The sequence below is a fragment of the Macrosteles quadrilineatus genome, unplaced genomic scaffold (assembly GCF_028750875.1).
Source record: "Macrosteles quadrilineatus isolate MER2022 unplaced genomic scaffold, UCM_ALF_1.0 Scaffold_1__1_contigs__length_201487025, whole genome shotgun sequence".
Taxonomy (NCBI): domain Eukaryota; kingdom Metazoa; phylum Arthropoda; class Insecta; order Hemiptera; family Cicadellidae; genus Macrosteles; species Macrosteles quadrilineatus.
Genome location: NW_026542594.1, coordinates 64,291,357 through 64,318,257, shown reverse-complemented (window position 1 = coordinate 64,318,257; position 26,901 = coordinate 64,291,357). Strand labels below are relative to the sequence as shown.

General features: G+C 35.2%; 1 protein-coding gene across 1 annotated transcript in view; it reads left to right on the top strand.

The window, feature by feature from the left end:
* Positions 1 to 26,901, top strand: part of LOC128997746 (uncharacterized) — a 45,736-nt gene that overhangs the window by 10,636 nt on the left and 8,199 nt on the right. Inside the window, exons 3-13 of the mRNA XM_054423406.1 lie at positions 1,102 to 1,164; positions 2,166 to 2,261; positions 2,577 to 2,672; positions 3,021 to 3,187; positions 3,559 to 3,757; positions 7,788 to 7,942; positions 21,704 to 21,895; positions 22,796 to 23,011; positions 23,123 to 23,222; positions 24,361 to 24,538; positions 25,033 to 25,216. Of these exons, the coding sequence (XP_054279381.1) occupies positions 1,102 to 1,164; positions 2,166 to 2,261; positions 2,577 to 2,672; positions 3,021 to 3,187; positions 3,559 to 3,757; positions 7,788 to 7,942; positions 21,704 to 21,895; positions 22,796 to 23,011; positions 23,123 to 23,222; positions 24,361 to 24,538; positions 25,033 to 25,216 (1,646 nt within the window). The remainder of the gene's footprint in view (positions 1 to 1,101; positions 1,165 to 2,165; positions 2,262 to 2,576; positions 2,673 to 3,020; positions 3,188 to 3,558; positions 3,758 to 7,787; positions 7,943 to 21,703; positions 21,896 to 22,795; positions 23,012 to 23,122; positions 23,223 to 24,360; positions 24,539 to 25,032; positions 25,217 to 26,901) is intronic.

Genomic DNA, 26,901 nt, shown 5'->3' with positions numbered 1-26,901 from the left:
ATTTCACCACTCGTTAAAAATTAAATTGGCCTAAACAGCTGATTAGTTCAAGTTCGAATGATGACAATTTTAATTCTTTTCTCTCAATCCGTGCTTGAACCTCATTGGCCCGTTACCCGTGTTGTTGGGTAAAAAAAACATGTTGTTAAGTAGGTAAACAATGCTCTCAAGAGAATCTTTTCAATGCGAAGAACTTAACTGAAACGGCTAGTTTAAAAACAAACATGTTTGTTAAAACAGTTCGTTGGCTCTTTTGGTTCCTTGGTACCGGCATATTTGCTATCACTTTCCAAGTATCTGGGTTTTATATGGTTTCGTAACATAGTCGTAACTTAGATTAGCTGCTTAAAAAGTGTAGCGAAAAACTCAGGAAAATTTTGAGAAATGTGTTGCTGCCGAAATTTTGAACAGGTAAATGAATGAATCATATGAGTCTCTTGTTGCAAAATACCGTCACGAAAATGCTATAGCCAAACGATAGTTTACACTTACTTATTGATAAGACATTTTTTATATATGTTATTTAGAAACCATATGCCCTATCATGTTAGTTAGTACACCAAAGTACATTGGATACTCGTGTAAGACTCTGAAAAATCTCTCGACCGTATTCATATCTGCTTTCGTAATAATTCTTGTCTCCGCCACCATCTTGTTCGTTGATTATCATGAACGCTACAGCCGACGACGACGATACATCAAAAGTTCTTCTATCACCTACACTTTTACACATGGCAATATGTACAATTTGTTAGTTTCTGCTTGTTCAACTCGAACTGGACTGAAAGAATTTGTAGGTACTTTGGCAAATATGAGCAGACACTAATATGATCGACCATACATAATTTTTTAGTTTTACAAAACAATGATTGTTACAAACCATTTATTTGTGTGTTATGAAACCGCGCAAACAAACTGATTCGTTCAATATGTTTGCTGAAGGTTTGTTCATTGTGGGTGGCTTAAAACACAGCCACCTCTAATACATGTATATGTATTAGAGGTGGCTGTGCTTAAAACCAGCTACTCCAAACACACACTATGATCTATAGACCAATAGCCTGGCGGCCCTCTCCGTCCTCCTATGTAATGTTGGCTCAGTTACAGAGGAGCTGATGTATTATTTTGTGGAGCTGTCACCACTGAGAATGTACCTGTTGTCTGGTCTGGACCCTCGGTCCGCCCAAAACATTAAATGACTAGCAGTCCTCTCCGTACTTCCATGTAATGTTGGCTCAGTTACAGAGGAGCTGATGTATTATTTTGTGGAGCTGTCACCACTGAGAGTGTACCTGTTGTCTGGTATGGACCCTCGGTCCACCCAAACATTAAATGACTAGCAGTCCTCTCCGTACTTCCATGTAATGTTGGCTCAGTTACAGAGGAGCTGATGTATTATTTTGTGGAGCTGTCACCACTGAGAGTGTACCTGTTCTCTGGTCTGTACCCTCGGTCCGCCCAAACATTAAATGACTAGCAGTCCTCTCTGTCGTTCCATGTAATGTTGGCTCAGTTACAGAGGAGCTGATGTATTATTTTGTGGAGCTGTCACCACTGAGAGTGTACCTGTTGTCTGGTATGGACCCTCGGTCCACCCAAACATTAAATGACTAGCAGTCCTCTCCGTACTTCCATGTAATGTTGGCTCAGTTACAGAGGAGCTGATGTATTATTTTGTGGAGCTGTCACCACTGAGAGTGTACCTGTTGTCTGGTCTGTACCCTCGGTCCGCCCAAACATTAAATGACTAGCAGTCCTCTCTGTCGTTCCATGTAATGTTGGCTCAGTTACAGAGGAGCTGATGTATTATTTTGTGGAGCTGTCACCACTGAGAGTGTACCTGTTCTCTGGTCTGTACCCTCGGTCCGCCCAAACATTAAATGACTAGCAGTCCTCTCTGTCGTTCCATGTAATGTTGGCTCAGTTACAGAGGAGCTGATGTATTATTTTGTGGAGCTGTCACCACTGAGAGTGTACCTGTTGTCTGGTCTGTACCCTCGGTCCGCCCAAACATTAAATGACTAGCAGTCCTCTCTGTCGTTCCATGTAATGTTGGCTCAGTTACAGAGGAGCTGATGTATTATTTTGTGGAGCTGTCACCACTGAGAGTGTACCTGTTGTCTGGTATGTACCCTCGGTCCACCCAAACATTAAATAACTTGCAGTCCTCTCCGTCCCCCTATGTAATGTTGGCTCAGTTACAGAGGAGCTGATGTATTATTTTGTGGAGCTGTCACCACTGAGAGTGTACCTGTTGTCTGGTCTGTACCCTCGGTCCGCCCAAACATTAAATGACTTGCAGTCCTCTCCGTCCCCCTATGTAATGTTGGCTCAGTTACAGAGGAGCTGATGTATTATTTTGTGGAGCTGTCACCACTGAGAGTGTACCTGTTGTCTGGTCTGTACCCTCGGTCCGCCCAAACATTAAATGACTAGCAGTCCTCTCTGTCGTTCCATGTAATGTTGGCTCAGTTACAGAGGAGCTGATGTATTATTTTTTGGAGCTGTCACCACTGAGAGTGTACCTGTTGTCTGGTCTGTACCCTCGGTCCGCCCAAACATTAAATGACTTGCAGTCCTCTCCGTCCCCCTATGTAATGTTGGCTCAGTTACAGAGGAGCTGATGTATTATTTTGTGGAGCTGTCACCACTGAGAGTGTACCTGTTGTCTGGTATGTACCCTCGGTCCACCCAAACATTAAATAACTTGCAGTCCTCTCCGTCCCCCTATGTAATGTTGGCTCAGTTACAGAGGAGCTGATGTATTATTTTGTGGAGCTGTCACCACTGAGAGTGTACCTGTTGTCTGGTCTGTACCCTCGGTCCACCCAAACATTAAATGACTTGCAGTCCTCTCCGTCCCCCTATGTAATGTTGGCTCAGTTACAGAGGAGCTGATGTATTATTTTGTGGAGCTGTCACCACTGAGAGTGTACCTGTTGTCTGGTCTGTACCCTCGGTCCACCCAAACATTAAATGACTAGCAGTCCTCTCTGTCGTTCCATGTAATGTTGGCTCAGTTACAGAGGAGCTGATGTATTATTTTGTGGAGCTGTCACCACTGAGAGTGTACCTGTTGTCTGGTCTGGACCCTCGGTCCGCTCACACGTTAAAGGATATTCGGCCTTCTCCATCTTTCTACGTTGTTTTGGCCTCAACCTCGGCTACTGAAGTCATCATCCGAGTAGTGAGTATCTCAGACTGCGGATATAAGCAGGCCTGGTCTAGCTGGTCAAATACATTGTTGTTATGCGTCATAGGTATTATGGTTGAGTTAAATTTGCTGTCAATGAAGGATTTTGTATTTACATTAGAGTATTTGGTTATCATTGAAAGTATTATTTATTAATTTATTTAAATAACTTACATTTTAAACGTGCCGTATGTTTAAAAAAAATAATTTTATAGCATTATTCAGTTGGGCAAAAGCCTTTTTTTTTTTAATGTATTGTTTAAAGGCATACATAATGCTGTCTCTTAAAATCAATCACTATGCACAACCTTAAATTTCAAATCATACTGTAATTGTTGTTGAATAAAAATATATTTGTCTTGCAGGCCAATGAAACAAACCTACCAAGAAGAAGAGATTCTTGGCATATTTTTTTGACCGACTTTAAGTTCAAAGAATTGAAGCATCATAAATCTGACTCTACAAGCACAATTGTCTCAATGACTGTCAAGATGTGTTGTGTGTTCCTTGGACTGTCCTCTGGCTGTGATTGCTCAGACGATATTGGAGGAATCAAACATGTAGGTAACACACTGTTTGTAGCTTGCACTTACTCATTCAAATTACCTTCATACAAATTAGTATATTTTCTGCAAGGTAGGCCTAGAATAGTCAATTTTCGTAAAAATGTACAGCGTTTAGTTTGAGTACGCCTCCAAAGGTGCTATCACGTTAAATAACATTTAGCTAACACTTGTAAAATTGGGGTGGAAAAACTATGCGTTGTTTGAACAATTAAATCATGATTAGTTTATTTATAGTCGGGTAGTGAATATCTCCAAATGTAACCAGCTTGATATCTTAAGTGAATTTTACTTCTTGCCTGGTATTTTACTTTTAAAGAACAAATTAAATAACTGAAATTCATTCACTATTTACTTTTTGTCAGTTCTTTCTACAAGAAAGAGTTCTTATCAGTGCAATACTTATCTTTGAAAGAGTTCCTATAAGCTACATAGATGAATAGGAATAATCCATTGCTTTATGACACAATAGAACTGTTAGGATAAGAAACTAAAGAAAATAAAAACAAATAAATACATTTTTAAAGAAATATATTTTAAAATGTAGGTTTACTTTTATTAAATACTACAATATTGCTTCTTTCCTTGTAAGGGAAACCCCTATTACCATCCCTTGTCTGGGAGTTTATTTCATATTTGCTTGAAAACCAACCACTCTTGTAGAAGAAGAGAAAACTCCTCTTCTACTCTTCTCTCTATCCTCCCAGGGGCTGGGAGGATTGTATCCTCGTTAGATGTATGTGGAATCGTATAAACTCCAAACATCTAACACACTTTGCTTTAATTGTCTTATCAGTACCTTAAGTACTAATATCAGTAAGATTTTGACCGTAGATCTAGTCATACTTTTTTATGTCCATTAAATCTTTAAAGAAATTCTGAAAGTACGCACTATACAGTATATATGTTTAGGCATTTTAGGCGAATCTTCAAATATTAAATAAGTGTTATGTACGACCCTTATAAATAACAATAATAGCAAAAACTAGCAGTCATTAAACATATTTCTGAATGATGGAGATCCCTATTTGATATTGGTTTTATTCAATTTGTTGTGGGGTGAAAAATGTATTTTATCTTGCTGTGACGGTTGAATACACATCAAACACATATGAAACCTCGTATATGTATGCTAAAAGAATTGTTTATAGCATTGTAAAAAAAAAACTATTATATGCATAACATCCATTGAAAATAAAACAATACACACATTATTATATGTTTATTAAAAAACGCCAATGCAAATCTCTCTACAAAATTATTCATATATTAAAACGTGACAGGGTTTTTTATTTCACGATTCTGAATCAACCACTTGACGGATTTTCATGATTTTTGTGTTAAAAGAAAGATAATTTTGAGAACTAGGGAATGTCAAAGCCATAATTTTAGTTTAGGGTTTCATTTTTTAGAAAATAAGTTTGAAATTTTAAAATCCTAGCAGCCGACGCTAACATTTTACACTAGCTTTTGGTATAATACCATTTGCTTAACGTAACATCTGTAAACATTAAGCGTGTGTGACACAAATTCAGCATTTGGATAATATTGACATGCATAGGGTTGACTTATTTATACTATGTGTAATGCTATACTCATTGATACGTTGATTTATTTGGTAAGAGGATGACAGACTATACATGGTAAAATGCTAGATGCTATAATTAATTTTTTAGAGCAGTCTTTAAAATTTTAAGTTTGTTTTAGTGCAATATAATGTGTTATAACTAACAGCTGGTTGAATATTAAAATATTCTATAGAACTATCAGGTTAGTGTATTATTCTGTGATTTTCCCATTGATTATAGGAAATGGGAAAGATTCTATAACCACTGATGTATACAAATTGAGGCTCTGTCCCCGAGTCTTCAAAGGAAAGGTTATGCAAATGATTTTTCTGTTCGACATTTTGAGTAAAAAATAGGAAAATAACAATATTTACATGTTTTAATTAGCTGTTTCTTACGATAAATGTTTAACTGCTTAAACTTTGTTTGGATTAGAAATGGAAATATTGAGAGGACTTCAGTTTTAGTTGACTTCTCAATTCCCGTACGCAGGACGGGGTTTAACAGCTCGTATTAGGTACTCATTTCAAATACGAAGAAGGTTTATACTCTGGCTAAGTAACAACAAAGTAATCAATGCATTAACCAGTATTAATCATGACCTAAGTGAATCTAGAGGACATAGAGGGGTTAGGGGAAGGGGCTAATCTCGCTGACATTGACTAAACAGCTCGTTAGCGTTAGAAGTCGCTCTCCCGCGAAAAATGAAAACGGCTTGTCTGTAAGTGAAAGTTTTAACTGTGTGGTTATTTGAAAACTGCAATGCCTTATGAAGAAAAAATTAACTACGTAGAAAAAGGTCAATACATTGGGCCAACATTAATAGACCAGTTACTACTATAAACATATAGACTTGGGCACACGCCACGAGGTACCATGAAATTGACCGAACCCGTTGTACCACAATATGAATCCAATTTAGCAAACCAATGGCTACCGTATAACAGTAAAATAATCAGTAGGAATGTATTTCTGTTTTAAAACTAGTTACAAATAAAAGCTCAAAACTCTTTTAGAAATTATTTCTTTTAAGTTTACCTCTGAACCCCCAATATATATTGGGTTGTATTTGTGTGTTGAATTTCGATTGAATAAAGTTCATGGCTACGTCGAGTGGAAAGTGCAATATAAAACCAAAAGCTTACACGCTCCCTTTTTACGAAAGCGAACAGTTTGATGTTTGATGCATAAATAAACAAACAGCTTTTCCAACCTCAATTTGTGCAGTAATTATTCACACCCAATATTGACGTGTACGGATTACATCCCTTAGCTTGAAACACCTCATTTAGAGTTTTAATTTAGCAGTTTGATGGTTATATGACGTTTGACTTAGATTTTCCACAATAATGAACTATAAGAAGGCCCGGGCGCAAATTCCACTATTTAATAGCGTTTAAAACTCGTCCCCGATGCATAACAAATAATACCTTTTTCCTTTTTAAGATTTCTTTTTCGCTAGATGTTCAAGAAAAACATCATTGTATGATAATATTTAATACGGTACGCGAATTGTGCACACATTTCAACAGGGTTAAAATATAAAGGAGTGAGCTATCTATTTGAACAAAAAAAGCGTTTAACCTTAAAACAATTGCATGTATGCTGTTTGATTGATGCGTACCTAATTATGTTTGTTTTTAAAGATCAGTACTGTATATGTTTAATATGAAATCATTAAATGTAATATCTCGATCAGCACAATATTAGGCTACTTGTTAGCAGAAAGCTTTTTTAGGAGGAAACTAGTGGGCATCAGTTTTGCAAAATGTTTTAATGCGTTTGTAAACATGTTCGGTAATGAAGTCTATAATGATAAAAGGTCCGTGATAAAGTGTAAAGCTTTGTTATTTTCTGTTATTCCTAGTATAGCACAAATAATCTGTAACTTATTTTTAGCATTTTTTTGAAATTAAATAAGTATTTATACTTGCATGTAGAATGTATCCACTTGTTGTATTTATAAAAACATTCCACTATTTTTTCCACCCTCATGGGACAGATACCTTTAATTTGAGCTCTCTCCCTTCGTTGTACGACTTGCGAGACGCCCACAATTTTGTCGCAAAGAATCACCTTACGTAATATATAGATGGTATGGATCTAAAATCAAGCAATTATATTATTTTAATTTTCATATTGAAATTCTGTATCTACGCATAAGTCCTCTCATAGTTAAAAACAACTTTGCTCACCAAATTATAAATTCGGTTTCCTTTACATTCGTTAGCAAAACACAATCAAACAACCAATATGGATAAAATGTTCCATAAACTTCGAGTAAATACTGACAACTTCTATTAAGGATACAAACCTTATGGTTGTAAAGTAGATTTAAATGTAAAATAAAATGCAGTTGCTAGCACTATTTTTATAATTTAACCTAAACATGTACTGCATAAAATGAAACAAATTAATCTTGTATTTTATAACAAATAAACAGACGGATTTGATTGTAGGTAGAGCAAGTTATGTTTCAACAGACAGGCAAGTTGCTGGTAGATGTGTTGTCGACAGCTACGTTGTCATCGGTAAAGTTTGACTGTGACACTTTACATGCTGCTACTCCTGCAGGGCCTAACTCTACCACCAGACTGTTCTACCAGGCGTTAAAACAGGTACAGTTCATCACAAAACACAAACAAAAGGGAAAATTTTTATAGTTTGTAAACAATATTTCTACAAGCTGCAAATGTCAATAAACAAAAATCAAATGTCAATCCATCAAAAACGGAAAACGAAAAAGAGGACATTTGATGGGTTGCTAAAAATATATTAAAATCAGTAAAAATATCGTATGGGTGTTTTGCAAAAGGTGTCCCAAATATCTTTAAACCATGATTATTTTCGGCGAGTCAGTGGCTCAGTCGGTACTACCTGGTACTACGAATCCATGGCCTCCTGTATGTCGTGGTTTCGCGTCAGTGGTGCCCGACACTAAGTTTCATCAGTACAGTTCAATTTTTGTAATGTACCAGCTCACACCTGGATACGTTCCAAGCAAAGGAGCGAGGCCTATGTGTACGGTGAAACACAATGTCTAAAGAAATCACCGACGTGTTAAAAAGAGAAAACAATTGTAATTAGAAGAAAGTAGTTTCATTTATAATCATATTCTCTAATACGAACTATGTATGTTTGTCTGTAGTTTAAATCTCGAAATCCAGTGGAAGGATTTTGACTAAATTTTGGAAATCGGGACTTCTAGCCCTAAAAACGTGATTAGTAACAGCCACTTCCTCAGGTCTAGGTTCCCGAGTCTTTGCATCTTCGATGTGAAATTTGTTTTAAATTCAAGCATACAATCAACTCTCGCCAACTGATATTTATTGTGTACAAAGGGCAATTGTATTATTTATATTATTATTTGTATTATTTTTACACATTTTTACTTTTTTTTTACTTTTACATTTACACATTTTACTTTTACACATCTTTTCACTTGCCTGTGTTCAGCAAGTATTTTTAATATAAAATTTATGATTTTTTAAGGTAATCGGCAAGGGGATATGCCTCCATCTATAGGCCATTTTATAAAATATTTTGACTTTTTTCAAAAGTGACAAATTTTTATTCCTTAACTATTACATGATTTGGAGAATTTTTTCAGTGATTTTATAATAAAATTGAAGACGTTGCGCCTAGCAACAATAAGTAAAATGAAAACTTTAAACGGCGTTTTCTCAAAACTACGTTTTTCATTTACTACATTTACGTAAGTTTGAATAACTTTCAAACTACTTATTACTTTTCAATGAAATTTTAACCAGATGTTCTTAATAGTATTTAGAAGGTTTGTGTGTATAGAGAACATCCTGCAATTATTTATTCCTATAAAATTTAATGTTTTACATTAAAAATCTGATCTTTTTGTGTAACATTTTTCATATTATTGTAAAAAGGTCTACTAAAGCTATATTTGTTGAGTTACCATAGTTTAAATACACAGAAATGTTCATTGTTATGTGGGAAAGTAAAATATGTTTACTTTTTTACATTATGTTGATAATCAAAAAAGTTATTCAAAACTGAAATTTTTTAAAAAAATTCTTAAAATTTTGAAATTTACCCCAAAGTGACCAAAAATTGATTTGGATAACATTTTTTCTATATATAAATCCTCTAATTTGGTGAAATAGAATCAGAATAAACCCACAAAAGCCATTTAAAATAAATAATTAAAAAAAAGTCTTAGAAGGAGGCATATCCCCAACAAAGTATACAAAGTATATACACAAAGAATCTTGATGATCACATTATATAAATATATTTTGACAAAGCAAGTTTTGCTAGTTGATCTTATAATTTTAATATCAAGTTGGTGAATTTAAGAGTAATCGGCTTAACCGAATCATGTATACTTTAACATCTTGGAGGTCATACTTTGATAAATATTTTCTGAGTAAACAGATTTCATAAATATTACCAAAATTCCAGTTTTACAGAGTTATCAATTCATTTCACATCTTTCTCCAGAGTAAACATTTCATCCATAGAGTGTTTAAATAAACACATCTATTAGATCTTAAGAAGTGTTAGGTTTAAGCTGAGGAAGGTGTGAAGGAGGACATCTGCCAGATCTCTCCGATCCCCCAAGGACTTCTGAGGTATTTAATTACACGGGCCATCTTACATCTTTTATTCTACTGCGCACTGCTCTGTGATTATATGTCCTCATTAGTCTAAATTAAAAGTAAATTCAATTCATTAAAACCCTACCAGGGGGACATTTTTTGTTATTTTCACACCATTAGGGAATATCAAATTATATTACATCAGAGGTATGAGTTAGATTTCGTATTTGAAGATATGAAAGTGATTTGAAGAGACTGGAGTTTTCCCTGATAGTTGGAAGCAAAGCATTGTGATTCCGCTCCCAAAGTGCTCTAATCCAACTACGAGTAGCCACTTCCGCCCAATATCAATTCTGCCTGTTTGTTCGAAAATCTTAGAGAAAATTGTTGTGGAACAGTTGGTAAGTTACCTGGAGGAGTCGGACATACAGGCGGGTTACACACCGGTGTCGCGGATATGATGTCGCCGATATTTTTCGTGTCCGCGACATGCCCCTCGAAAACCAACCTATGTTATCTTATGGAGCTTTACACACCAGTGTCGCGGACACGTTGTCTGCGACTCGTGTCGCAGACGCGTGTCTCGAGCGAACCAACCGGTCGGTGTTTGGACAGACATGTCTCGTGTCTCTTGGGCCCGCGCATGCGCAGAACACGTTTCTAGTAGTTTTGGCGATTTTTTACTTACTTTATTGCCTTATGGTGTGGAATGTAGTATTGTGATATTATAATACTTCAATTGACACCATAAGGAAATTACGTAAGTACTGTAATTAATTACAATGTATTTTGGAAAAATTACCATGAAGTTATCTTTAATGATTTTGTAGAAAGAACAACAGCAACAACATATCATCTTCTTCTGACGATGACATTATATTTTAAACTGATGAATGTTGTGATTCCTTCACTTTCATGTCGCCAGCACGTGCCTCTTCCCATGGTTGCATTTTATTACATGTCGCAGACATCATGTCCGCGACATCAGAAATATCGGCGACATCATATCCGCGATACCGGTGTGTAACCCGCCTAGAATCACAGTCAGGTTTCCGTAGAGGGTTCAGCACCTGCACTGCTCTTCTCAATATGACTGATGAGCTTCTTCAGGCCAAGGACCAAGGGTTGCACAGCTTTATGGCGTCACTTGATTATTCAAATGCTTTCGACTCTGTTCATCACGACATGCTCATATCAAAGCTCAGGTTTCTAAAATTCCATGAGTGTACACTCAAATGGTTTTCCTCATATCTTTGTAACCGATCCCAGGTGACTAAGGTGAATGGTAGGTGCTCCGAGTTGATTCAAAGAGAAGTAGGGGTCCCTCAGGGGACTTGTCTTGGTCCAATACTTTTCATATTGTACACCCATGACCTCGATAGCGTTCTGAAATCTTCCACTTTACATTCCTACGCTGATGATTGTCAACTAGTTCTTTCCCACGCTCCTTTTGATTTTCATGAAGCAGTCAATCTCATCAACACTGACTTGCTAAGAAAGTCGTAAAGCAATGGTCTGACGATCACGGTCTAAAATTGAATCCTGAAAAGTGTACTGTGCTTCATTTCTGGTCTTCTGGTTTGCAGCCTAAAAATAGTTTTATTGGAAAGGACGGTAGTAGAGCTGGACGGTCAAATTCTTGTGGTGTCTGATTCTGTTAAGGTGTTAGGTATCAGAATTGATTCTCAACTCAATTTTCGCTCACATGTTAGTTACATTTGTCAGAGAGTCTCAAATAGGTTGGGAATGTTACACCGTTTGAGAGGGATACTATCTGAAAATGCTAAGCTAGAATTGGTCAAATCAACAGTCTTCCCTATTATTCACTATGCACTTCCATCGTTTGGTGAATATCTTACTCTTGACTGTAGTGTTCTTCTTACGAGGTTGCAAAACCGAGCCCTGAGGTTTGTCTTCAATCTGAGGAAGTTTGATCATATATCTGCCTATCGCAAACAGGCTAAGGTACTCTCTTTGGAAAAACAATGTTTTCTACAGACTGTTTTAATTGTTCACAAGACACTGTCTTCTAATTTGCCTCCCTATTTGAAAAGGAAACTTATGCCTCGAACATCAGTTAGGGAACGCTGTACTAGGCAGGACGGCTTGCTTGAAATGCCGAGAGTGCGGCGTGAGATAGGTAAAAAGGGGTTCTCATACTTTGGACCCCAGGCATACAACACCCTCCCAAGAAACATGAAAATCATGTCATGTAATTCATTTAAGGCCAATCTAAAGCTAGTTTAGTTCCACTGTTTGTAATTATTGTGTACTTGTAAACTTTTTGTGACTTTGAGTTGTCTTGAAAACCAGTGTATCTGAAGACCGCTTTAAATAAAGGCATTTTATTATTATTATTATTATTATTATTATTATTATTATTATTATGAAATAATTATTGAGTAAGAATCTTTCTTTTTTTTCTTTACACAAACTTTTGACGAACTCCATATGAGGAATTAGCAAGACACTAATTGTTTCCAGTTAATAATGTTAACTACATTTCAATAATTTAAATACAATTTTATCTTGTCACTACATAATAAATCAAAAGTCAATACTCAATAGGCTACTGTTTTATACTCTGATTATCGAAAGAATGTGCCTTGCGGAGCGGCCGTGCGGTGAGCGAGTTTTAGTATAAACATTCTGTTTCACAAACTTGTGGGAACGTAACACAGAGGGTTAGAAATTTCTAATAAACGGTGTTTAAATAATCAGTTAAGCACGTTTTAAGCGCATGTTTAAAATATTTTGTATCTTATTTCGATGAATTAATATTTTAGTACAGTAAAAATATGTTTTGACTCAAAAAATAATAGCACAACCGCGGAATTTGGTACAGATGTTGGGTGTACCTTCCTTTTGAACATACTAAAAGTCCCCTAAAATTGAAGCTGTGCTACGGCCGCCATATTGGAAAATGGCGGCATATTTCTGTATTTTTCGCTATGGTGACTTTATTATTAGAGATACAGGAAAAAACTAAACGTATAAAATGTAGGTCATCTAAAAATACACATTTTTTGTATTTACTATCTTTCTCTAAACCCAACGGTTTTTGAGTTATTTGTTATTAAGTATATTTAGTTTTTTTCTATTTATCAAAAATAGGTAAAACACATGAAAATTGACCGTTACTTTCAAGGATTATGATAATTTGTCCTATTTAGTTAAATAGTGTGATACTATAAAATCTAAAAATTTAAGCTTATTTTATGAGTAAAACAACTCTGCCACAGCAAACCTGCAGACTCAGCAAATTTCCATTTGATTGGATGTTTTATTAAAAAATGTATATATAAATAAAATTAGGTTCAACAGGTACCTAGGTTTGCTGCTACAGGTATGTTATTATAGTGTGTTTTTTTTTAGTAAAATATCCTTACTATAAAATAACTAATTTTCCAAGTTTGATCAAAATATATCTATAAACAAGCAAACTGCAACAGTTAACTACCTAAATCATAAGAATAGCATGGGAGTTTAAAATTTACAATAAACAAATTTTGGTTGAGTTTACTAAAAAGATGGCGATTATTCGTCACGATTAGAATATTAACCAAATGGGTTTTCAAAAGGAGATGGAGCCTGTTATTTAAGCAATATTAATTCGTACCAAACACCGAAAATATTGTATGCAGTAAGGTAATCTACTATATTTTGTAAAGTACGCAATAGTCATATTAATATTTTATCTTAATTTTTTTTACCCGTTTAATAGTTAACATTTTAGTATTTTGATGGCACCACCACCCTAACTAACTATACTTGACATCCCATTATTTGGAAGGGTGTTTTTCTTGTCTAGTTCATGTTGGTGACTAATTAAGTATGGTATAGTATAGTTAGTTTTATTTATCAAAAATCGGTGAAAACCATCGCAATCGACGGTTACTTTCAAGGTTTACGACAATTATTCATTCCACTTAGTTGATATCAGAGTCATAGTGGTAGTGCCATCAAAACATTAAAATATTAATTTATTAAATGGGTAAAAATGAGTATAAAATATTAATATGACTAATACGTAGATTACAAAATATGGTTGATTTCCTCACTGCATACACAATATTTCCGATACTTGGTACGAGTTAATATTATAGTACTTAAATTACTTGCTTCATCTCCTTTTGAAAACCCCTTCGGTTAGTATTCGAATCGTGACGAATAATCGCCATATTTTTAGTTAACACAACCTAAATTTGTATATTTAAATTTGTAAATTGTAGCTACCATGCTATTATTATGAATTAGTTAACTGTTGCAGTTTGTTTGTTTATAGATTTATTATGATCAAACTTGGAAAAATTAATTATTTTATACTAAGTTATTGATATTTTACTAAAAAAACACACTATAATAACCTACCTGTAGCAGCAAACCTAGGTACCTGTTGAATCTAATTTTATTTAAATACAATTAATAAAACACCCAATCAAATGGAAATTTGCCGAGTCTGCAGGTTTGCTGTGGCAGAGTTGTTTTACTCATAAAATAAGCTTAAATTTTTAGATTTTATAGTATCACACTATTTAACTAAATGGGATAAATTATCATAATCCTTGAAAATAACGGTAAATTTCCATGTGTTTCACCTATTTTTGATAAATAGAAAAAACTAAATATACTTAATAACAAATAACTCAAAAACCGTTGGGTTTAGAGAAAGATGGTGAATACAAATAATGTGTATTTTTAGATGACCTATATTTTGTATATTTAGCTTTTTCCTGTATCTCTAATAATAAAGTCACTATAGCGAAAAATACAGAAATAAGCCGCCATTTTCCAATATGGCGGCCGTAGCACAGCTTCAATTTTAGGGGACTTTTAGTATGTTCAAAAGGAAGGTACACCCAACATCTGTACCAAATTCCCCGGTTGTGCTAATTTTTTCTAGGTTTATGGAATTTTTCTCTTATTTTTACTGCACTATTTGTAGTTATATTTGTAAGAACACGAATCGGAATTAAAATTTTGAAAATTCGTGTTTTTACAAATATAACTATAAATATTAATTCATCGGAATAGATAAAAAATATTTAAAACATGCGCTGAAAACGTATTAATTGACTTTTTGAACACAGTTTATTAGAAATTTCTAACCTTCTGTGTTACGTTTCACAAGTTTGTGAAATAGAATGTTTGTAGCTGAACTCGGTCGTCACACGGCCGCTCCGCAAGGCACATTCTTTCGATAACCAGAGTATAATAAAGGTTTTGGTTTTAACAGAGTACACAATACTGCCTGACAGAACAGTTAACCTACTTTTGACATGTTAAAGGTGAAACTCTTTTCATTTTCTTTTTTGCAAAAACTCTAATAACGACTTTAACCAGAAGACCTTGGTTTAGTGGTTTTTTCACCATTATGTTTAGTTAATCAAAAGCGCGGTACCCCCATGCTGAAAGCAGGGCTATGGCAGATAAGACAAACTTTTTAAGTGTCTGTCCTTGAATTTTTGTGATGGTCATGGCAAAAGCAATTTGGCATTGGAACTGCAGATATTTGAATTTTTAGGAGAAAATTTCCCTCTGACGATTATTAACTTAATTGGAATAATAATACTGTTACTCGTTTTCCAGCCGAACTTGCAGTAATCATTTTCATATTTAAGACTTTGTCATTAATCTCTTTCACCATTACTGTATTCTGGTTCCATTAACCAGTCCTTTTTATGGATTTAAATTTCTTAGTAAAATTACAATTCCACCTTTTTATAAACATAACTTGTGAGACATGTTATGTGTTATGTGTTATGTGTTATGTGAGACATGTGTGTGACCATTTGGTGCTAAAGTGTGGAGAAATTCATCAGGGACATCTAACCGGTCTTCCTCGTCTTGATTCAAAGTGTCCACTGAGTAGTAAATTCTACTTGTCATTATTTAGTTGCTTAGCTATTTTATTATTAATTTGGTCACCATTTTCATTCTTTGGTTAAATTAGTGCATAATTTTTGTCTTTTTTAAAGCATTTTCAGAGAATCCTTCACTGAAGATTTCGTCAATGATATTTTTATTCGCAATATATTGTGGTGGAAGACTGTGGTGGATCAATGTCTCACAAAGACCATTAAGGTAGCTCTCTTGACCATTCCTTATTCGTAAAAGATATTCATCAAATATTGATTCCCTTGGATTTGCTCTCATGTTTTTAGCAAGTGAAATATTTTTAAACATTGACCATAAAGGTGATATAATTATTGAATTTTCTACCATTTCACAGTGACTCATACCAGAGACTATGGTAGTTCATTGCCTGAAATTACCTCCAAAAACCTTTCCACCAAAAGGCTTTGCTTGGCCTTCTCTTCTGGTGATATCTCGCAGTAATCATTCTACAGACGATAAAGCATACTTATTGGACATAGAAGCTTCATCCTATAATATTTTTTTACAAATATTTAGCTTCGTTACTATTGGATTTTATCCCGGAGACTGAGACTGACTCATTTAATTTTATTGGCAATTTAAATCTGTTTTGTACTGTACGTACGCTAAGATCTCTTAAGTCAAAATAGTCTGTTTTGTAACAGCATCTGTCCGTGCAATATTATAAAAACTTCAAAAGCCAGCATAGGTAACTTTTTACAATTTATTATCATACCATCTCTGTCGTTAATACGTCGCCGAATCGCAAACACGGGATTGTTTCTTCTAGGTAGAATTTTATGATATTAAAAATTAAAATTTGGAAAACACAACACATAAAAATATCTATGAAAACGTTAAACACACAATTATCTGAAAATAAAATACAATCACATAATGAAATAGACTGGATTTACTTTCTATGAATGAAACTGCATAAATCAACTATCCCATTTCATAAGTTATCATTGTATTTGAAAGTAAACTGATAGGTGAACAGAAAAAGTAAATATTAAAATGACAGAAGGGGAACAGGCTATGAATCATATCTTAGGTAATCTTAACAAATTTTGACTTGTATATTTAAAATACATGAAAACTTTGAAAAGCAAAGCACATTGAACTGAGCGTGACAAAAGTTATTCCATGACTTCTACAGAGAATTCCCTCTAATTTGATTCCTTAATCATTGAAATCGGTTCATAAATAAAAGAGTTTTGCTGTGCACAAGAAATTCCTTACGGAATTAGAATAATAGATTCTCGACCTGAAGATGTGTTACTTTTAAAAAGCACGAAACAGCTGTAGTCATCATACTACCAAGTCAATCGTTTTTGACAGAAAACGGGTAATTTAAACCTATATTAACTACTAGCTGAGTACCCGACCTTCGTACGGGGTGCACGATTTTTATTTCAGCTGCAGTTTTTTAATACGGACAAAATGAGAGTTTACAAATTAGAAATAAAAAAAAAATACTGTAGGCCCAAAACTAAAAAAATATATAATTAATTTTTTAATTAAACTGTCATAACCTAACCTAACTAACCAAACTTGCTGATAATGACAAAATTGAATGAAGGTTTACTAATAGAAGAAATAGTTCTGTTCATAAAATAAAACTATAAATGCCTCAAATTAAATCTTATATTTTTTAATTATAAAATTAAACTGTCATAACCTAACCAAACTAACCAAACTTGCTGATAACGAAAAAATTGAATGAAGGTTTACTAATCGGAAAAATAGTTCTGTTCATAAAATAAAACTATAAATAGCTCAAATTCAATTTTATAAGGTTTTAATTATAAAATTTAACTGTTATAACCTAACAAAACTAACCAAACTTGCTGATAATGCAAAAATCTTAGACAAAAAGTTTGAGCCCATGATGGGTTTCGAACCCGGTACCGTAAGTTTCGAAGCTCAGCACGCTATTCACTAGACCACCGAAGCTAATGGCTTCAAAGCGTTTCATTGCGATAATGGTGTTCTCATTTTGTTCTTATTAAAATAACTGCAGCTGAAATAAAAATTGTGCGTACGGCGTTGGTATACAATGCTTATTGTAGTTAAATACTCGTGCTTTGCATTTGCAATGAGAGAGGACACGTTTTGAGAATTTGGTTTACTATAATTTACGGTATACTATAGTATATAGAACATCTACCATAGACATAATGTTCTACCACTTCACCTAAACAATAGAAAGAAGTAAAGCTCTCACACTCAGGTTTTTGTTGCTGCTTGGTTCAAATTAGCTGTTGTCATAAATGTATAAAGAACTAATGGTGCTGCACCCTGTTGGTAAACCGTATAGCCTTTTAATGCTATTGAATATCATAGAAACAAATTGTGTAGTTGAAACAGCTGGCAAAATTATTTAATTCCTTTTAAATATGAATACTCATAAGGTTAACATCGGAAACTCAAAGACGTTAGAGCCGCTGGGGCGGAGCCCGAAAGGATTTTTGGGGTAAGAATATGTCTATAATGAGCTATCATCATACCAAATTTCAACACAATCCGACCAGTGGTTAATGCGTGATTGAACTTCAAACGCACAAACAAACAAACACACAAGCTTTCACATTTATAATATTAGTTGAACAAAATAACAAGGAAAAAGTAAACAAAAGAATTACCACTACTCACATGTGTTGATGGGAAAACATCAGATTTAACTATTGAGCAAAGATTAAGATTACACTGAAGATTACTCGATACAGGATAGGGGGGGAAATACTTTCGATTTAATACTCATAACTACCCCCCCCCCCCCCAACACTCTCACACAACTCACTTGATACTTAGCCCTCTCACACCAAAAATTAATCCCTGAAGTACTGAGGAATTCCAAGTAAACTACATCAAACAATTACATCTGGGTAAAAAAAAAAAACAGGCGGAATCTAAATTTCTTTAGAAGTAGTCTCTTTAGAAAAAGTTAAAAATCATTGTCATGAGCCATTTGGAAAGGAATATGATTTTGTTTGTATAATATTTTTATACTAGTTAAAAGCCCGTGCTCCGCCACGGGAATATTGTCAGCAATAAAACACATAATGATTAACAAATACTGTTTATCTTTGTATTTTACTTAGGGACTGCTTAATTTTTTTTATGAAATAGAACAGGTAGTTTGCTTGTGTAAACTATTTTGTGTTAATCAAACCGATATGTTAATTTAACCAAATGAATGTTTTATATTAATTCGAGTTTCGTTTGAAAAATAAATAGTATACGAACTGCGCAATGCTGATAACCTAATAAGTAGCTACTTATGCTAAGGAGATAATTTGTTCAAGTATATTCCTGTATTCGTTGTTTTTTTTTCATTACATTTGTTGTTAAGGAATAAAGACAGTCACTTACATGTAAATCACGCATCAGCAGTCGGTCGCATTTCACAAATCTATCACCCATTCTGTGTGTAACAGCTGTGTTTACATCGTATATATAAAGTTGGGTATACTTTGTTCAATGTTAGAGGGTATTAACGGTCTAATCCGATTTATAGACTAACACTACCAGAAATATGTTGATTCAAGTGAGACTTAGAACTCGCCATTTCAAATGCAGATTTGTATGATATTATTAGTTTTTTTGTTTCTTTTGACCCTTAATACTTTTAGCGAATTTCCCATATAGGGAATAAACTATTACCGTAGTACTCATGGTAAGACCTGGACCCGGGACCGATTTACTTTTTTGTTTTGAGACACCATCCGTTTAAATTCATATATATATATATATATATATATATATATATATATATATATATATATATATATATATATATATATATATATTTATATATGTGTCCGTTAGCGCGATAACTCGAGCAAAAATGATCCGATTTTGATGAAATTTGGTACAAACGTGTAATCCTACGTTTATTCGAACGAGTTCGCGATCCAGCATAATCGGACCATGGGAACGGGGGTTTATGGGGGGTTTTATGGGGTAAAAATGGGTTTTTCCCATTTTTGACCCTAAAAACAAAAGATTTTGCAATTTCTTCCTAAACCGTTTTGTAGAGCTTAAAAAAGGAAATAATTTAGTATATTGAAGCGCTGTTGTATGCCTAACGGTCACGGAGAAAATTCAAAAATAGTGTAATTTAAAATTCCCATGTTATTCTTATGGAGAAAATGAAAATTGTTGTAGTTTACTTGTTTATGGTTATATATTGATAAAATTTGGCAAATTTATTTATTTCATCCTATACTATTGACGTATGGTCAAAAACCACTTTTTACCTTCCCCGTAGCAGCAAACCTAAGCACTCGTTAAATATAATGTTATTTAAATAGAGAATAAATATGTCTTATTTATGGAAATATTTTAGTAAAAATGTAATCAGACAAGTTGAAATTCGCTTAGTCTGCAGGTTTGCTGCGGCGGGGGTATTTTATAGTCGCTGTAGCCCTGTTGGTAAGATTTTCCATAAGCTCAAAATGTTGATAAGGAGCTCATTTTACCTTCCCCTTGTGACAACAAAGGAGAATATATTTGTGTCCTTTTTAGTCTGTTCTGACTGGAAATTCATAGATTTGCAGTAGTGAAAAATCCAATTTAACGACCCCAATTGGTTGGTGTATTTTTAGGGACTTCCAGAGCACATTTAACACCATCACTGCTCTTTACCTTTTTAGTTCGATGGTTCTCTACGTGTTTTTTTCGTTCTGTATGTCTCTTACGCCCGGTTAATGATTACCTTTTCTTTTTATTTTTGTACTTTTCACACCTTGGGGTTAATGATAAAGTATTATAACGCTATAATGACCCGAATCAACATTGCCATTAAACATCAAGTCACATACTTCTTCGCCAGAACCAAAATCCTAAGTCACAGTTTCACAAGCAACTTCCCTGTGTACTCGAATGAAAAATAGGGTATAGTTCACTGATAAATTGTAGTTCCACGTATCCCAGCGTACTCGCCATCTCGAGAAGGTAAAATTTGGTACTGCTGAACGTCAAACATTGATCTTGAGTAAGATTAATCACTACGATAAAATGTTTCCCACTCTTTAGCAATTATCTGTACAACTTGCAAGCGGATTTCCCCATGATTGTACTGGTGGCTATAGAAGAATAAATTATATTGATCAAAACAATAAGTTTCCGTCCCCTACTATGGATATTATTTCACATTACATACTCAAACTTAAACTCAATTACCACTTTCCTTCAGATCACTTTGCAGGAAAACTAAAACATTTCAAAAATACAAAATTTACACCAAAACCTACAAATAATAATGTACAAAAATACACTTTCCTTGATCAAATTTGTGTGTTAATAAACAGAAACTCCTAGATTAATAATTACATACTGAAAGTGAGGTTATAAAAATAATAACAAATGTCTGACAAAAATTAAACAGCTGACGAATAATTTTTAAACTGAGTAATATTCTTCAATAAGAATTGTATTGACTCAACCTTTGAAGGGCTGTAGGTCTTAACCCTTAGAAAGAACGTTAATTCTAATGAAGTTCGGCAAATCTATGCATTATTCCCTTTAATTTGACACATATAGATCTTGTGGATCGGTTCAGTAATTACTGAGAAAACAGTGTTACAACTGTGTATTAAATATATAGAAGATAGATAGATGCTGTCTTTAGTGAGAGTAGGCCTAAAAATCGAACAACGGGTTTCATTGACTAGAGGGGAGAAACGTTCTGTGTGAGTAGGACTTAAATTTAAGCAAGATTCAAATATTTGTCTATGGTTTGTAATGAAAATGTTCGTTTACAATATTGATTTATTTTAAATACTAAACCTAATCAACTACAAACGAGCAAGGGTCGGTCCCCCGGTACTAATTTATTTAATTGACTAAGCTGTAGTTTATATAATGTAACTCCTGAGGAAAACGGAAGTAGTATAAGTAGTACTGACACTGGGTCCACTCCAGGCCACGGACACACACCCTGTGGTGGGTCTCCATGGTGGGTTAATGCCTAGCCTACAACCCAAGGTCTCTCTACTCGTCAACTCCAGCCTCGGGTATCCAATCGCCTCTTGGAACATTAGCTCCAGCCTAACTCTGGAGAGTGGCTATGTCGTCAATCCTGTCAAGAGATTCTTCAAAGTCGGTATCTCTCAGGTAAAAGTTAGAATCCTACTAATATTATAAATGAGAAAGTTTGGATGTATGGATGTATGGATGGATGTATGGATGTATGTTTGTGACAAGTGAACGCGAAAAATACTGGTCGGATTGGGCTGAAATTTGGCATGATGATAGCTCACATTCCCGATTAACATATAGGCATATTCTTATTTCAAAAATCCTTTCGGGCTCCGCCCCAGTGGCTCTGGAGTTTCCCATGTTAACCTTATGAGAAATGAAATTATTGAATCTTAACAGCTGTTTCAATTAAACAAGTTGGTTCTGTTCTGTGATGTTCAATAGCATTAAAGTTACAAAAATTATCAACAGGGTGCAGCACTATTATTTCTTTTACATTTATGACAACAGCTAATTTGCAACCAAAAGGTGAGTGAGCGTAGCGAACGAACTTCAACCTGGAGGCGAGTTAGCGTAGCGAACGAGCTAACCTGAAGGCAAGTGAGCGCAGCGAACGAGCTCCAACCTAAAGGTGAGTGAGCGTAGCGAACGAGCTCCAACCTAAAGGTGAGTGAGCGTAGCGAACAAACTTCAACCTGGACGTGATTGAGCCATGCGAACGAGATAATCTTGAAAATTAAGAAGTTAAAAGGGGCAAAGCCCGCGGGTTACAGCTAGAGTAGAATAAATGAAGTTGAATGTGTAGTTGCTTTCAATATGAGCAAATGTTCTTCTAGTAATTGTGAGTGCAACTGAACGTACTTGTACAAAGCTAACCAGTGGTAATGTACATTATTTTAAAAATATTTTAAGTTTTCGGAAATAAATATATTAACCTAGGTCAAGCCTGAATTATTCTTCAAAAATTAATCTACGACTTGTGGTAAGGTAGAGATGTCTTTACTTACGTCTGTCTCTCGTTGCCCCTTCCATTAGGCAGTTCCATGGTCTTACCGACTGACGGACTCCATCACAGGCCGACCGCTGCATGGTGAGGACGGCGCCGAGTTGTGGACAGGCTACTGCCTCGACTTCCTAGAGCGCCTGTCTCATGAACTGAACTTTGACTACGAACTGGTGCCCAACGATCACTTCGGAGTCCGCTCCAGGAATGGCAGGTGGAACGGTTTAGTCGGTGACCTGGCTGAGGGGGTGAGGTTTTAGTCTACTTTCATTGCTCTCTTTCTCAAGAAGCTAATGGTATAATTTGTAAACTAGACTGTAAAGACTGAAACTATACTTGAGATGATCTTTGAATTGCAGCGCACAGACCTGGTGGTGGCTCCTTTGACTATGACCTCAGAGAGGGAAGAGGTAGTCGACTTCGTAGCGCCCTACTTCGAGCAAACCGGAATATCCATTGGTATTCTAAAGTTTATATAAAAATAATATTTGTTATTAGCTTAATGGTTTCACATTACATTTATAGGTATATAGGAATTTATAGCATTTATAGGAAGCTATTGAAACATTCATTCGTTTTAGTCAAATACGAGTTTTGGAATTTTAACAATATAACTTCCAACCAATTATTAATTACTACAAACCTTTTGTGGCAACATTTACAGATATAAATGCTTTCAAAGCACTCTGTAATTGACTACGTTAACTGATCGGCTCTTTGTTGTAGGTAGTTCTAAATGACTTTTGGGTTATTAGTGAGTGTTGAGCATCCTACCTCCCTCCTTCCTTTTTTGGGGAGGATGAATAATGATCCTTTGATAATAAATATTATATGTTTAAAAAAATCCCAATCCCAAATTTCGGAGCGTACACATCATTGTTCAAGTTCATGACAGTGCTGCGAATGGAGGTGTGGCTGAGTATTGTAGGAGCCTTGATAGTGACTGGTGTTTAACCAGAGCTCTATTGCTAATGTTTAATGTTGCGTTGTATATCAGTTGTCAGGAAGCCGGAGCGGCGCACCTCATTGTTCAAGTTCATGACAGTGCTGCGACTGGAGGTGTGGCTGAGTATTGTAGGAGCCTTGATAGTGACTGGTGTCTAACCAGAGCTCTAATGCTAATGTTTAATGTTGCGTTGTATATCAGTTGTCAGGAAGCCGGAGCGGCGCACCTCATTGTTCAAGTTCATGACAGTGCTGCGACTGGAGGTGTGGCTGAGTATTGTAGGAGCCTTGATAGTGACTGGTGTCTAACCAGAGCTCTAATGCTAATGTTTAATGTTGCGTTGTATATCAGTTGTCAGGAAGCCGGAGCGGCGCACCTCATTGTTCAAGTTCATGACAGTGCTGCGACTGGAGGTGTGGCTGAGTATTGTAGGAGCCTTGATAGTGACTGGTGTCTAACCAGAGCTCTAATGCTAATGTTTAATGTTGCGTTGTATATCAGTTGTCAGGAAGCCGGAGCGGCGCACCTCATTGTTCAAGTTCATGACAGTGCTGCGACTGGAGGTGTGGCTGAGTATTGTAGGAGCCTTGATAGTGACTGGTGTCTAACCAGAGCTCTAATGCTAATGTTTAATGTTGCGTTGTATATCAGTTGTCAGGAAGCCGGAGCGGCGCACCTCATTGTTCAAGTTCATGACAGTGCTGCGACTGGAGGTGTGGCTGAGTATTGTAGGAGCCTTGATAGTGACTGGCGTCATGATCTGGTTATTGGATAAGTACTCGCCTTACAGTGCGAGAAACAACAAAAAACTTCACCCCTACCCATGCAGGTTGGTGTATGTGTCCACTCATCTTGGTCGGTATCTGTATGTTTTTTTTATACAATTTGAGTAGGATTAAGATTTTAAGATTTTTAAGATTATGAGTAGGATTTGAGTAGGCTTTAGAAGTATTCATAATAAGTGATAATCTTCCATAATCTTTACGGTTCCCGGTTGAAAAACATAAGATTCATCGATAAGTATTGGGTTTGACTTTTGAATACTTATATATTGCCAGTAATCCTGCAAAGTAATTTACATCTTTGCTAATATACTGTAGTAAAAACCAATGTTTCATAAGTTCTCATTTCAGTTTGGCTTTGCTGAAAATGTTGCTTATTTAGCTGAAATCAGTAATTTACATCAGTGCATTCTGTCAGTGGTTCAATACAAACTGGTTATTGTTTACCTGTGACTTAACATTTGACATGAGGAAGGGATGTCTTGTTCTGTCCATAGTCACAGAGCTTCCTGCGTTCCTATCACATATTCGTTTTTTACAGGGAGTTCACGCTGAAGGAGAGTTTCTGGTTCGCCATGACGTCATTCACCCCCCAGGGTGGTGGTGAGACACCCAAGGCCCTCAGTGGTAGGACTCTCGTGGCGGCATACTGGCTGTTTGTCGTGCTCATGTTGGCCACATTCACCGCCAATCTCGCAGCCTTCCTCACTGTTGAGCGTATGCAGGTAAACAGTTTTATCAATAACTGGGCGGCTAAGTCGTTGAATAAAAGTGCCCACCTCGTACATAGATTGATATGGCCACTTTGGTTTTATTCTGGGAAAAGTTTAGAGAAGTTTTATCTACTAATACAAGTCAAATACCACTCACTCACTATCTAAAAAATTACAAGCCATAAAACTCAGGATTCAGCATGGGGATTCAAATCAGCCTCTAGGTGTGCAATAAGAAGCGTTTTCAAGAAATTCCATCAGGGGTCTGCCCCAGTGGCTTTTAGAGTTCCCATGTATGAAAAAACATTTCAGTGTTATGAAGAAAAAATTTTACTGTGTTAAACATTTTATAAATGCATGAAGAAACATTTCTTTACATTTGAACACATAAATACTTTTAAATCTTCACTATTAATTAAGGGAACCGGTGGTTATATTTTACCACACAAAATGGAAATATTTACATTATTTTTGTGGCGAGAAATAGTATATTTCATCACTAGGGCCTAAAGTTACTCTTTTTGACTTCCTCACCTCACGCTGTTAATAAAACATGTGATTGGAATTTCTTTCATATTTTGATTTTTTGTTTATTTTTCGTTGTTATTTCATCACCAGCATGGCAACCCATGTTAGTTTTAAACATTTTAAACTAATTGTTTGCGCTTATTTTAAAACTTATTTTTATAAATGGATCCTGCACATCTAAAGGTAAATATCTTTATAAAAGTATGCGTAGATTTCCCCTGCAATGCACACGATCTGAGAAAGTGGTTTTAAAAAAACATGCTCGCCTATTAATATATAGATAATATGCACATGGTTAGTTCTATGCTAAACTTGAGGTTGCTAGAGATTTAACTTTAATGTTGTTAAGTTATTTATTGGTTCTTAAACTGGTTATTAAAAAAATTGGATGTTCTAGAAATAAGATAACTACAATGTTAAATACATTTCGTAGAAATTCATCCTTAAGATTTCCTAGCTTTATAATAGAAAGCTTTATATTAGAACAGAATTGGTATGGATCATAAAACGAAACAAATTACATCTGCCAGAATGGATCAAGTTGTGTTAAAATTTAAATGGAACTCTCAAAAACCGTCCAAACCAGCTGTTACGGCTATTAGTACACACATTTGGACCAGGGACATCCTTTGTTTATGTTTATGATCCAAACCGTTTCTGTTCTAATATTCGTGAGTATAGAAAGAAGAGGAAATCACATAACGGAATGATCAAACTGAATTTTTGAAATAAAATTATTGTTTTGAAAGTTATTAACATACAGGGTGTTTTTTTAAAAACTTGCATCTTTATTTATGTAAAAACCGCAATAGATAGAAATATGCAGTTTGCGGGAATCATCTATTGACGTAGGGGGCCCAATTGTTTTGAATTCAACGTTACATTCACATTACCCCCCTTCCCCCCCCCCTGCCCCCAACTTATTTTTTTTTAATAGCAAGGTACCGCTTGTGACATATCAAATGAAAGAGCATAAAAAAAGAAAATGTTTAATGAACAAAAATTAAAAATCTGTTCATAAATTTGCGAGATATTTCCCCCCCACCTTCCCCGGAACTTGATTTTTTTTTAATAGCAAAGTACCCCTTGTGACATATCAAATGAAAGAGCATGAAAAAAGAAAATTTTTGGTGAAATTTATTTTTCATTTGATATGTCACAAGGGCGGG